A 13,639-nucleotide genomic window follows, 5' to 3' on the forward strand; every position below is an offset into this window, starting at 1 on the left:
CTTGATGAGCAGAGATGAGGTAGGTCCAAGCCCAGCAGGCAGTGGGACTTGCCTGCCCAGCTACCCGTGGAGATGGGGGACTCCCAAACTGTGAGACTAAAAGACCCCCCTGAGGCCTGTCTTCCGTGGTGACTTTCCCTTCCCGCTGGCATGATCAAGACAGTGATCCTTCCCTCCTTGTCACATAGGCCCCTAAATCTCAGCAAAGGAGGAGTCTCCAGGCAGCCTTGGTAAAGACAAGGAGGTGGGAAGGGGCTCTCTACTGCCCTCTGGTGTCCACCCACCAACCAGGCTTCTCAAAGGTCCATGATGGCTGAGAGAGAGGTGCACTGTTAGAGAGGTAAGCTGCCTCCAACTCTGTGTGACCTTGGGTAAACGCCACCCCCTCTCTGGGCATCAGTTTCCTCATCTGTATGGGACAGGACTGAACCAAATAGTCTTGAGAAAGAGAAAGCCAGCCCCAAGCAAGCGAACAAGGAGGGACGGTCACAGGGGCAAGGACAAAAAGTTAGGGAACCAGAGGGTACCACCAAGGGCCACCCCGGGAGCCCTGAGGAGATGGGGAGGTAGGAGGGACCAGGGTCCCAAAGGTAAGGCCCAGGCAAGCCAAGAATGTCAAGGTGAAGAGAAACAACCAAGACCCCAGATCCTGGCCAGGGGCCACCAAGCCCCACTGCTTACCTCTCCCCTCCTCCTACTGTCTCCTTTCCAAGGTCCCCCTAAGTAGCTGAATTAAGACATCAAGATATTCTGAACTGGATCCTTTTGCAATAAAGAATATTGTTGAGGCAACTGGCAAAATCTGAAAGGGTTCCCAAGTTCGGATGTCAGCAACGTATCATTTACCCATTTTGACGCTTGGGCAGTTTGGTACAGGACTGTCCTTGTTGATATAAAACACACACTAAAGCATCCTGTCAGCAGCTGCCTCAAAAATGGGAGGGAGGAGTTCTTTGTACCGTACTTGCAAATCTCTGCAATTTTGAGATTGTTTCAACGATTTAAAATTTTTTTCATTCTAGAATTTTCTTTTAAAAATTGCATACATCCTTTGACTCAGCAATTGCTATTTTAGGATTTTTATTCTACAGATATATTGGTATAAGTGTGTTTAATACTTACAATAAGATATATTGGTATACGTTTATGCCATTGAAATTAAGTATTATCTACAACATATTTATGGCAGAAATATTTGAAATAGCAAAAAATTAAAAGTTAACTGTCCATCAATAGAAGAGTGGTAAAATAGCGATGGTACTCTCGTGCGTGGATGCTCTGCAGCCCTTGAAAAGAATGAATGGGGGTCTATACTAATAGTAGTTAATATTCACTGGGCACTCACCACGTGGCAGGTCTCACCCAAGGGCTGTATATACACATCAATTCAGACCAACCCTATTCCGTAGATCCTCTTACTATCCCCACCATGTGGAAGAGAGAATTGAGCCTGAGGGACACTAAGTAACATGCCCAGGATAACACAGCTAGTGGATAATACACCCAGGTGGGAATCCAACTCTTGCAGCTGGATCCAGAGACCCCCATGCTTACCACACACACACAATAATTTGGGAAGAATACACAAGACACCGTTAATAATGATTACCTTTGGAGTGGAGTTAGGGTAGGAATAAGAGAGAATTTAACTCTTCATTTTATACTCTATCTTCTTTACCATATATCTTTATCGTGTATCACCATATCAGTTTTATATATTTTTTTAAAAAACGCTAGTTGAAATAAATTAGCGCTAAAGCATAAAAAACTTTTAAAGGGGCTGGCCCGGTGGCATAGTGGTTAAGTTCATGTGCTTTGCGCTTGAGGTTCAAGAGTTCAAATCCACTGCTCATCAAGCCATGCTGTGGCAGCGTCCCACATAAAACAGAGGAAGACTGGCACAGATGTTAGCTCAGAGTCAATCTTCCTCACCAAAAACAAAACAAAACAAAAACTTTTAAAAAATCTTCTGCCCTTAAGGAATTTATGGCCCTGATACCAACTTTCAAGGGATTTACTAATTTTACAAGCAATTGTAAAGTATATGCTAAAGAAATGAAAATCATAAGAACCAGATCATATGGGTTGTGGAAAGTGATTTGTGTCACTTGCACGCATTTCCAGGGTTTGCACACAGCAGTTGATGGTGTTTGTGAGAGCAGCTATCCCAATGTGGCCCAGGGGCCTGAAACACCCAGTTCACCTACAGGGCATCTGTGGGCCCACGAGGCTACCAAAGGCTTTACCCTGGGTGGCGTAGTGTGGCTGTTGAAAGCTCCTTACAAGTTATCTAATGTGACATCACAATGATCCTATAAGGTTTAGTTCCTCTTCCGTAATATGGAGATAGTACTGTCTCTTCACTTACTAGCCTGGGTTATTTACGTATTTTTTTATATTCCTACCCCCATTTTGCAGATACGGAAACTGAGTTTCAAAAGCAGTTTCTGGGGGAAAGAATGTACTTTCTGTTTGATCGTTTTTTAATAAGTGAGAGGGAGGAGGGGAGACTGCTCAGAGGCGCCGAGCTCGGAAGAGAGAGGGGAGATGGTGAGTTTCTTAATGTCCCTGGGAATTTAGAAGGACAAGCAGGCCCGGTGGGCGGGAGCCAGTGGCTGCGTTGGGATCGGCTGGATTTGAAGAGGTGAGTCCGGGCGAGGAGAGCGCGGCAGTGGCGCAGCTCCCAGGAGGTTTCCCCGGCACCGTGTTCTCGCATCCGCCCCCGCCCCGCCTGCGCGGGTCTTGACCCGGCTGAGAGCCCTGGCTGTGTGACCTGTAGGACTCTTCTCGGTGGACAAGGCCTCGGTGCCCTCCCCGCAGCGGGGCTACTGGTGCTGTGGGCTTCCCAGGCCAGCCGCGTCCTGATGCCAGGCAGGATGGAAGGCGGGGAGGGCGTGGGATCTGCGCGAGGAAACCCTGGGCCCAAAGTCCCACTTACCAGTTGGCATTCGCACTTATTAATGGGTGGCTTTGGGTAAGGCTCTTTTTCTGAGCATCAGTTTACCCCTCTGTAAAGCCAGAGTAAATAGCGTTCTCCCCGCAGGCTTGGGATGGGAATTAAACGAGGTACCGCGCACTCTCAGGGTGCGTTCAGGCAAGCGGGTCCCATCGCGCTGAGGGCAGGACCTGGGCGTCTGCATCATCCCGGCAAAGTCGCCGCAAACTCGCGCGGCTTACCAGGTGTGGGCTCAACCCTCCCCTCCCCGTCTCCACTTTCTCCCCGAAGCTGGCTGAGGGCGAGAAGCGAGGGACGCCCCTCTGCAGGGTCGACTCCTGCGCGGGCGCTCCGGGTGCCCGCTCCTCCCTCCGCCGGGCGGAATCCGGAGGTGCCTAGTGCTCCCGGAGCTGGGCGGGGCGGGGCGCGGCCCACGTGACCCGGGCGGGCTGCCCTGGGTTGCTCCCCGGCCGAGGCAGGTCTGTAGCCCCAGCCGCCGTGCGCCCTACGCCCAGCGCCCTCCCTGGCTCCTGTGCGCCCTGCGCCCTGCCTCGCCCCAGTGCGCCCTGACCCGACGCCTTGCCTCGTCGCTTTTCTTTCCCTCCCAGGACGGGAGATTGCAGCCTAGGGGTCCGGACCAGGGCCGGCACGCCCCCAGAGAGGAGTCGGTGAGTGCGGGGAGAAGTGGGAATGGCGGGGCCCCAGTGGTGCCCACGTCAGGGAACCCAGGCTCAGGGAGCGTCCGCGGTGATGTGTGCAGCTCCACTGGTGTGAAAACGCCCCCAGGAACCCCCAGGCCTCGGTCCAGGCGGGTTAGGGGGGCGCGCCCAGCCCTCTGGACCCCAAACCTCAGACCTCGCCTGAGTACTTGGATCAGACTGGTCTGGGTCCTCGGGAAGCCCATTTTGAGGAAAATAGCTATTTTTATCAGAAGCTCTATTGTGAGACTGCGTGCAGGTGAGGCCGAGGCTGCGGACGTGGGAGAGACTCACTCAGGCTGGACACCCAGGGACCCAAGTCTGTTAGGGGAAGGACTCCCTCCTGGGCTGCCGTGCCCATCTTGGGGTACAGAACTGGGATGATGTCTTGGCGCAGAAGGAGAGTCCTGGCCTTTTTCTGGGCGTCCAAAAGCCCCACCTTTATTGGAATCATCTTATGCTCCGGGACAGCCCCCGTCCTGGCCCTCCCACCCTGTTGTAGGGAAGTGGGAAGGGTCCGAGGATGGGCATGGAACACTGGGCGCTGACCCAGGTCCCCACTTGAGCGAACTCTCCTTATAAATCCCCAAGGTTTCACAAGCTTAGACCTTCGCCAAATATTGACAAACCCACTTCAGTTCCAGGTGGGTTGGGGCCTCTACATTTTCTCTCTTTTTTTACGGGGTGTAGTGTTTTCTTAAATCCTATTTGAATATCTTTCAGAGACGTTGGAATGATAATGGGGGGAGGTGAGGCCGCCACCAGCCCACTAGCCCCAAAGGCCAGCACTGCCCCTGCCCATGGCCGTGAAGCCCCAGAGAGAGGCCAGGCTGGCCAACCGTGGGCAGCTGAGCAGCCACGTTGCACACTTGGGTGGGGACAATGGCAGCACCCAGGTGGGGAGTCCGTGGACTTCCTGATTTAGGCGTTAGTGACTGAAAAACTAAAACCAGTTGACTGGGTCTAGTGGGGGTGGAGGGGTTCCAGAGCTCTGTAGGCTCGTGGGAAAAATGTCTTTGGTACCCTTGGATGGCAGTGTGGGAACTGCTCCTGTGTGCCCCAGCTCATGTGATCGGGTCAGCCTTCTAGGGCCGACTGTCTTGTTCTTTTCAGAAGCAACCTCTCTCCCTACACCCCACCATATGTCCCCCCACCCAACCCATCCCCCACACCTTTAATTCTAACCCCCTGGCATCTTGCAGGGCAGAGGAGGGCCAGAGAGGTCATGGGGCCCAACCCTTGTCCGTGGCACATGTGGGAAAGTGTGACTGAGACCCAGAGCAGAGGGAACTTGTCCAAGGGTTGGCCGGGACCTGAAGTGGGACGGGAAGCCAGCTGCTCCCTCCCAGCCCCATCCTGGTCCTGCAGCCTCACCCTGGGACTGTCCTCGCTGTGGAGACCTGTGCTGAGGCTTCAGCTGTAAATGCAGAACCAATGTCCGCATATCGATGAGAGAGCTGGGAGGGCAGAGAGAACCTCGGGAGGTGGGCAAGCCGCAGAGCTTCACGGCTGTACCCCAGGTGTGCCAGGTGCACCTGCGTGGGGGAGGGGGCTTTCGGGTGGAAACTGCTCATTTTGCAGCTGACGAGGGCTCGGGTTTGGTTCCTATCAATGGGCGAAAGGCCCTGCCCACAGAAGTAACCACACAGGCCAGCTCTGAGGGCAGCACTGGGAGAAAGCCAGAAAGAGTTAACACAGAGGGCCCCCAAGTTGGCACCTCCGCCTTCCCTCCAGAATGTGCCTGTGCCTTTGTCAGCAAGAACAGGCCACACGCCTTGACTCTGAGTCAGAGAGTATGCCTGCCATTGTTTGCGGGCATTTAATGAGGAACTTGGAACTGCCTGCCAGTTTTATTTGCTCAGGCAGGCGATCACTCATATCCCAGGCTCAGGGGACAGCTGGCCCCAAAGGTGATCAAGCCAAGTTTCGTGTAGGATGAACCACCACCCAGATTTCCCTTTAATTTAGCCAAAATATGAACTCAAATCTTTGACAGACAAGGACACCACACCACTGAAATTCACTGGTCTGCGTCCAGGATGCCCATTTTACAAAAACCAGTTCTACTGTCTCTTTGCAACTCGTTAACCTCCGGATCACCCTCTCTTTTCTCCCTCCTAACTATTCAATGATCACGGAAGGCTCACAGTCTCGAAGATTAAAAATGTGATTAAATCTGAGCAGTGGAACGGGCTCAAATTGAAAGTGTTTTGTTCAGGAACCTTGTGACTAGGAGTTATCTACAGTGAAATGAAGCCAGGAACAGACAGAGTGTGGTGGAGTCTGCCCTCCCCAACACACCCACCCTGGGAGGTTCCCCCAGGCCAGGGCAGGCACCAAAATGGCCCTACACCCTTGGTGGATCCAGCATGTCCTATGCTCCCATGTTCCTCCTTGACTGTCGGGAGTGGAGGGGCACCCAGGAGATTGGGGTCTCAGTGAGGAAGCGAAACAGGAAGTGATAGAGAGGAGGTGACTGTGGCTGAAAGGCTGTCCCTTCCGTGGATCCACACGGGCCCCACGGTGTGGCTGTGCCTGGCAGAGGGGCTGCCCCTTCACCACACTCCAAGTGCCCCCATCAGTGTACCAGCCCGAGGCAAGCCAGAGAGGATGCTAGCAATACATCCACAACATGCCAGTGACGTTTGATCAGTGCATTTTAAATGCTGAAGTCAAACATGTTCTCCATTGGATTAAAGATAGTTTTTAAAAAGCTTTAAGCCTCTGCATTTCATTAATGCACTAAATGGGAATATTTGGTCACAGTAGACAAAGACCCACGTCGTGGACCATTGGTTCTCAATCCCTGGCTGTCCCGGGAACACGCTCCCCTCCCCGAAGCATCACCTCCCTGTGGCATGGCACGCCCCCCTACCAGGCTGTATCTGAAATTTGGAATCGCTCTCCCTCCCCTCCTCTCCCTGCATCTCCTGCTCACCCGGATGTTGGGATGCAACTAAAAATACGCTAGCGTAAAATTTTTCAGGTAACGTCTAACCCATGAAGTACCAATAGCGTGTCCTTGGTTTAGCTATGTGGGATGCGTGTTTTCAAGTCTATATTTCATCTTTACTGGTTTTACTAAACAGAGCAGAGTGAACATGTATCACTTTCCTCAATCACTCTGGGTCGTCATTGGAACCTACAAGATGGTGCTAAGCCATGATGCGAGGTTCCTGTGGAGGTGTGTGGGCTGCCCCCTCCCTGCATGCTGGCCTCTCCGTTCATGTCTCAGCATGTTTCTGCCTGGCCTCCTTCCCATCCCACCCCCGTCCTGGCAGGCACCACCCTTGTGAGAGGTGCCTGGACCCTCCCTGGTCCAGCATGCACCTCGTTCCCGGGCCTCCATTGTCTTTGCGATGTGAGCTGGGAAACCAAGTTGCCATCCTTATTAGGAAGAAGCATCAAAGAGAAGAAACAGCCTTAAAATGGGGCCACGGGATGGGACACAGATGTCCTCTGTGTGTGAATCGAGCAGCCTCCAGGGTGACAGCTCTAACCCTCCAGTGACTTTTTCATCCATCCACTTATGAGTCCTGACCACGCTCGAAGAGAGCGAAGCTTGCATGATAAGAAGCGTACACTTTTTCCTTCTGTTTGGCTTTTCTCCCTCACCTCTCACAACAAGGTTCTTGAAACAAGGCTGGAATTGTGACTTCTCCTTAGGAGGGGAGAGAGAATGGTAGCGACTCAGCTGATGGTCACGGCTCTCATCTGTTCTGAAAATAGAATTTCCATGAACACGCTTCTTATGATACAATATTTTTTTCAAAAATGTTAAAAAAATAAATAAATAAACCCCAGTCATCCATCAAATAACTTTTTGTTCTAATTTTTTAAAAACCAAAAATGATGTGCTCTAGGGGGAGCATCAAGAATCAGTTTTGTTTTAATGTTTTCTTGTCCAGAGTCTACATTCCACTGTAGATGAAAATAGTCTGAATGATGCTGGCCCATCAGAATGACCTCTTCGTGATGGTTCACCGTCTGCGCCGTGCTCGAGGGCGGAAATGCTGAAGGGTCAGCGCAAAAAATTTAAGAAGTTATTTTTCACCAATTTTAAGGCACAAACCAGGGAACATTTTAGTTGACAATCATGAGATCTCTATGGGAATTTTCATTTTAGATGATATCTGAGTGCTCCTCAGAAAGTGTCGCTTTCCGTAATTAACCTGTTGTGTGACAAAATCGAGGGACCTTTCTAGCACAGAGCAAGTTTTGTTAACATTTCCACGGTGGACACTTTCGAATGGTTGGCAGCACTGAAGGAGAGATGCTCCGCAGAATTCAGAAGCCAAATTGAGTCTTTGGGTTGGCTTGGAGAATTCCAAGTGAGAATAGACAGACTGGCCCCCTTCTCTGATGCTCCTGAGAATTCAGATTTCAGTCCTCAGAGAAGATAGTTACCCACAGAGGAACCCGTCATCCCAGCAGAATCCCGGCCCAGCCTCGGTGCCCATGTGTGGGTGTAGCAACAGCGCTGTTCTGTCCCCCAGGAGTTGTAAGGCAAGAAGCCCAATCAATGGAGCATTTCTCCAGGAACACACCCTGAGGGTCCCACAGAAAGCGTGACCCTAGCAGAGGGGAAAGGAGCATACTGGCATCACTGACATTTATTTCACAATGGAAGGAGAATAAGGGGCCCCATGGCTAAGTGTGTGAGTTCCAGAGAATGGGGAGTAGATCCCTTTTAAAATTAAGATGTGGGAATTATACACATGGGTTCATTTATTTAAACTACATAAGTTTCCAGACATGCATTTGTTTAAGAAACTGTTTAAGAAACCCATTTACCCCAGGTACAAATTGCCCCAGAATTCGATGCTTTCTGTATTGTCTCTTCCTTTGTGGATGAGCCAACATCCAAGGGCTTCCTGGGCTGACAACTGTGATCCTGTGACATTCCAGGTGCAACCCTGACGAGAAGCAGAGATGGGGAAAAAACTGGATCTTTCCCAGCTCACGGACGAGGAGGCCAAGCACGTCTGGGAAGTGGTCCAACGGGACTTTGACCTTAGAAGGAAGGAAGAGGAAAGACTAGAGTGAGTGTGTGGCTCAGCCCGTGGGCCTGGGGTCCTCCCACGTCCTCTGAAGGGTTGTCACCTTGGGGTGCTTTCTAGGGGGATAAACCACCAGGTGCTGGGAAATGTTCTACTTTCTGCCCTCAGTTTCCTCATAATTAAAAGAAGGGGATCTGACTTTCCAACCAGATACTCAGGTGCTCCCTGAGTAGTTTTATTTCAGTTTGATCCAGCTTCTGGGGTGACATCATCTCCTAGGTGAGGTGGTACTTAGGCCACAACATTGTGAGAATGAAAGAGCTAAAGGTGATAAATAGGGAAAGGCTGGATGCCATTCTGAAACACCCAGAAGGTTGGGATCCAGGGGTTTTAGGATAAAGGCGGGCTTTCCACCTTCATTCCCAATAGTGTTGGCTGGCACCCCGTCCTCACCGTGGAATGCCCCAGCGCCAGCTTGCACCACCGTCCACATGGACTAAGCTAAGACCCACTGGCATTATTTACTCCGCCATCTACCTTGCAGAGTCCTGCCCCCAAACCATGAGCGTTCCTTATCCACTGGGCTCCCTTATGAGCCTTCCTTGGTGTCTTTGGTGGATTGCTAGGCCTACTGAGCAGGAGACCTTTGAGCAAAGACTGGAGGAAGTGAGATAAGTACCAAGCAGATGCCTGACAAGGTGCTCCAGGTAGAGCACGAGAAGACGTCAGAGACGTAGTCGGGTGCAGGGCCTGGGGGCCTGGGGGACCTTCACAGAACTCAGGCCTTTCTCTGAGTCTCTCCAACCTTGGGCTGGGGAATAACAAGACCTGACTTCTGCTGAGACGTGGTTGGATGAGCTCTGAAGGGAGAGCCGGCAAACTCGCCCACAGGTTGGATGTGGGGTCTTGAGTATGGGAGGCATCAAGGGTGACTCCAGAGTGGTGGCCTGAGTAACTGGGAGCTTGGAGCTGTCATCACCTTGCTTGGGGAAGGTGTGGGGAGAGCAGGTTTGGGGGAAACCAGGAAACGGTTCAGACATGTTGAAGTTCAGTTGCCTAGTAGACGTCAAGTGGACTCCACACGCACTGGGCTGAGCTCCAAAGAGATGTGATCATGGGAGTGTTCACCATACAGATGACATTTGTATTAGCTTCCTAGGGCTGCTATAATTACAACAAATTTAGTGTCTTAAAACACACAAATCTCTCTCTCACAGCTCTGGAGGTCATAAGTCCTAAAACTAGGTGTCAGTGGGGCTGCCTTCCTTCTAGGGGCTCCAGGGGATGAGGTGTTCCCTTGCCCTTTCCAGCCTCTGGAGGCTGCCTCCATTCCTTGGGCCCTGGCCCCTTCCTCCATCTTCAATGCCATTATCAGCATAGCATCTTCCAATCTCTCTCTCTCGCCTCTGCTCCATCATCACAACTTCTTTTCTCTTTGACCCCCTGCCCTCCTTCTTCCCTTAGCAGGGGACTTGTGACCCCACTGGGCCCACTCAGATAATGCAGGACTGCTTCCCATCTCAAGATTCTCAACTTAATCACATCTGCAAAGTCCCTTTTGCCATGTGAGGTGACATATTCACAGATTCTGGGAACAAAAGCGTAGACATATTTGGGGCTAAGGGAGCATTATTCCTCTGACCCCAGTATTTAAAGCCACAGGACTGGAGGAGATCACGACGAGAGGCAATGCAGATAGAGAAAGACTGGGCCCCAAAGAGACAGAGGAGGAGCAGCAATGAGGAGGCTCTGGGTCCCAACATGGAGCAGAGTCCATGACAAATCCTTAAGTGAAATAAGTAGAGTCCAGCCAGGCGCCCCCGCTGTTAGCGGGAGGGGGTCTGGGTCAGTGCCCCTGCAGCTCCCTCTGCCTCTCTCTGCAACCCCTCTCTCTCCATTCTGCCTTGAGACACAGGTGACCCCCTGGATTTTCCTCATGAAGCCGCTTTCACCCCACTAGCCTTTGGCAATTGCCGCGCTCTAACTCACCGGCAGGCAACCCCAAGACTGGAGCCCACAGCAGCCCTTGACCCACTTCCAAGTGCTGAGCAGGGGCCACAGCCAGCGGCAGACAACCAGAGCTGCCTGCTCTGTCTCCTCTCAGGGACTCAGTCCCCCCGCCCTGCACATCTCCCCACTCTCTCTACCTCTGATGGCCCCACTTCACCACCTTCTGGGGTCCCTCCCTCTGTCTTTCCCACTCTGTCTATGAAAATGCCAGTGTTCTCTCACTTCGTGACCCAGAGCAGCTCCCCCTGCCTGGCCTTGGCCTCCAGGCTCTGCCCAGGATGGAGGGCCACATGCTGTCAGCAACAAAGCTAGCCTGGTCTCTCCTCTTGGGGGAAACTTCTTCCCAGAGGATGGATCATATCATGTCTCCAGGTGGCCCTGCTGTTGTGGGCTTTTGTTTTAAATGGCAGCTTGGATCTTCCCATTCTGTGTATATATAGAAACCCAGATGAATTGGAAGGGAGGGGAACCCAGCTGTCCAGGGAGCAGAGAGAGGGGCGATCTGGACCGATCCCACGCAGGCTCTCTCTTCCCTAGGGACCCTGGAGGTGGTCGGCCCCTCCTTCCATCCAGACTTAGCAGAAGTAGGTTTCACAGAAAATCCTGTGTTTCTTGCCTGTGAGGGACTCCCTTTGGACAACCGTCATCCGTTATTTTCATACGCGCTTAATCATTTCACGTTGCGAAGATGAGACACCCCCAGGTCACCTCTAAGTACTGTTGGGAAAGGGTACAGATTGTGAGGCCCCTCTCCTGTGCAAAGCCTGTGGTCACGGTCACGGTCAGGGTAACCTCCTCATTCAGAAGTGGCCCAGGCCATCTGCTCAGAAGGGGCTGGGGTGGGGGATGTGAGCGGAGGGATTGGCCTGCTCTGCTGTGTTTCTCAGCCTGCTCTGCTGTGTTTCTGGGGCCGGCCGTGTGCTCAGGGGGCTATTAAATACCCCCAGTGCCTCTCAGACGGAAGGAGGTTGTATGGGGAGCATTAATACAATAGAGCATCATATCGTCACTGGAAACGTCAGCACGGGGAGCGGTGGTGGTGTGGAAAGTCCATATCGAAGTGATGCTGAGTCGAGAGCACTGAAGCCCAAAGAGCATCACTGTGATGGGTTCTCGCTGTGCAAGCATGGTCTACCTGTTGATGCATTTGGAGGTAAAGTGTCGTGTAAACAGCAGGGGGGCTATGGAAGGCTTTTGGGGTTTCTTATCCTTCTTGATGGTTGTGTCTTGTTCATGGTGCTACTGGTTAAATATGCACCAAAAGACAGAGCTGCTTCTGCCTGTGAGAAGCCTTTTCCCCAGGGTCCCCCATGACCCCCCAGGGAGCCAGAGGGCCCAGGCATGTCCCCTCAAGGTCTGAGGGTGGGCGCCAAGAGCACTGTGAGTTCAGAGCCTGCAGGGTTGGGTTCTGCTCAGATGGGATGCTGAGACTGAGAAAGGGCACAGCTGAGATGAGCTTAGAATAGAGACCGTGTTCTTGACACCAAATTGGTTCTACAGAGCAAGTTGGCTGAAGTGCCAGCAGTCTGTTTGAAAGTAGTAAACCTCCTCCCTAATCTCTTATCAGTGTTAATCTGAAATTGGTTAAATGACACATTTAAGCAATTTCAGCATACGCTGTCATCCACTTCCTGCCGCCTCCGTGTCCCATTCTCTGCAGCACGTCCCCAGGTTTCTCCACGATCATCCTGGGGTCCTCATACATGCTCCCAGTTCCCCATTCTCTAATCTGTGCATGAGCAGTAGGCTGCATGGAGAGGCTGGTCCTCAAGTGACCCGTCAGTGGGGGCCATAACAACCCTAGCAGGTCAGGAATTGTTCAATTGAGTTGTGATGTGTTTGACGTACTCCAAAGGGATGCCAAATGGATGGCCCAGCTCGAAAAACCTCCAAGGTCATCGATAAAACAAAGTTAATGGGGGAAAAAATTGTGAAACCAAGAAACACGTTCCTTATTTGGAAAGAACGTTCCAATCCTGAGTATGCATCAAGGGGACACAGTGTGTGGCCTGAGGTCGATTCTCCAGAAGCAAATTTGCCAGTGCACCAAATGCACCAATGCACAGCCAATGCACCAAATATCCCAATTTGAAAACAATCTGACAAAAAAATGTATTTCTTATAAGATTTACAAAGTTAACAGAAATATGTTTTAGATGCATTGCTGCTCAGTATTTCTCCCCAAATAAGAGCATCAATGCTACAGAGGGTATGCGGGCAGGGCCTGGGCAAAGACTCCAGCACCTTCTCCCGCACTGTCAGACCAGTGTACCTTTGGTTTCTCCTCTGTCAAAGCGCATGACAAATGAGCTGGCACAGATCCCTGATCTTCCAGAGGATGGAAGGCCCTGTGGCTGTGAGACTGGTTTCCCCAACCCCTGCATGACCAGTAGACTGTCCCCAGGACACTAAAGCCAGGCCTGACCCGGGCTGATCCCAGTGCTGAAGACATTCAGAACCCCCGTGGGGAAGACAGAGGCCATCCCAGTTGTACAAGGCAGAGACTGGAGCCTGCTGTCCGAATGTCTTGAGCCTCCTCATGAGGCATTCCCAAAAGAATGCGTGTTTATTCCAGGGAACAGGGTTGCTGCAGCATTCACGTCATAGAGGGCTTCCACCTGAACTGGTGAGAAGGAATTTCCTTGGGGCTCCAGCTCCTGGGTGGCAGGTGTGACCTAGAGAGAGCATCCGAAGGCCTCTTCTTGCAGGCTGTTTTGGAAATTCACCGAGAAGGAAGAGGGGCCACTTGCCTTTGATTCAGCCCCAGGCAGATGTTAATCTCTCCCTGAAGTTGGCATGTGCCGCCAGGGACGTGGGAGCGGGGTGTTTACTGTACAGGGCGTGATGTTTTTCCTGGCTTCCCATTGGTGTGCTCCGAGGAATCAAAAACTCAGAGATGTACAGAATCAGGATGTTAACGACGTTGGCGTCAGAAAGGTGCTTTAGGGTAGATTGGGCTTAATACCCACTTCCTAGAGTCCTGGCAGGGGGCTATA

General features: G+C 51.9%; 1 protein-coding gene across 8 annotated transcripts in view; it reads left to right on the forward strand.

The window, feature by feature from the left end:
- Positions 1 to 3,279: 3,279 nt before the first annotated feature.
- MLPH (melanophilin) overlaps positions 3,280 to 13,639 on the forward strand; it is a 50,761-nt gene continuing 40,401 nt past the window's right edge. For 3 of the 8 annotated variants that reach the window (XM_070269564.1, XM_070269565.1, XM_070269570.1), the window contains exons 1-2: positions 7,541 to 7,653; positions 8,542 to 8,675. In XM_070269564.1, coding sequence (XP_070125665.1) covers positions 8,566 to 8,675 — 110 coding nt within the window. In that variant the 5' untranslated portion in view covers positions 7,541 to 7,653; positions 8,542 to 8,565. Of the gene's footprint in view, positions 3,604 to 7,540; positions 7,654 to 8,541; positions 8,676 to 13,556; positions 13,581 to 13,639 lie in introns of those variants that run through there. The other 5 variants (XM_014740420.3, XM_014740422.3, XM_014740421.3 and 2 more) reach the window with 4 other exon arrangements.

This window comes from Equus caballus, chromosome 6, assembly GCF_041296265.1.
Source record: "Equus caballus isolate H_3958 breed thoroughbred chromosome 6, TB-T2T, whole genome shotgun sequence".
NCBI lineage: Eukaryota > Metazoa > Chordata > Mammalia > Perissodactyla > Equidae > Equus > Equus caballus.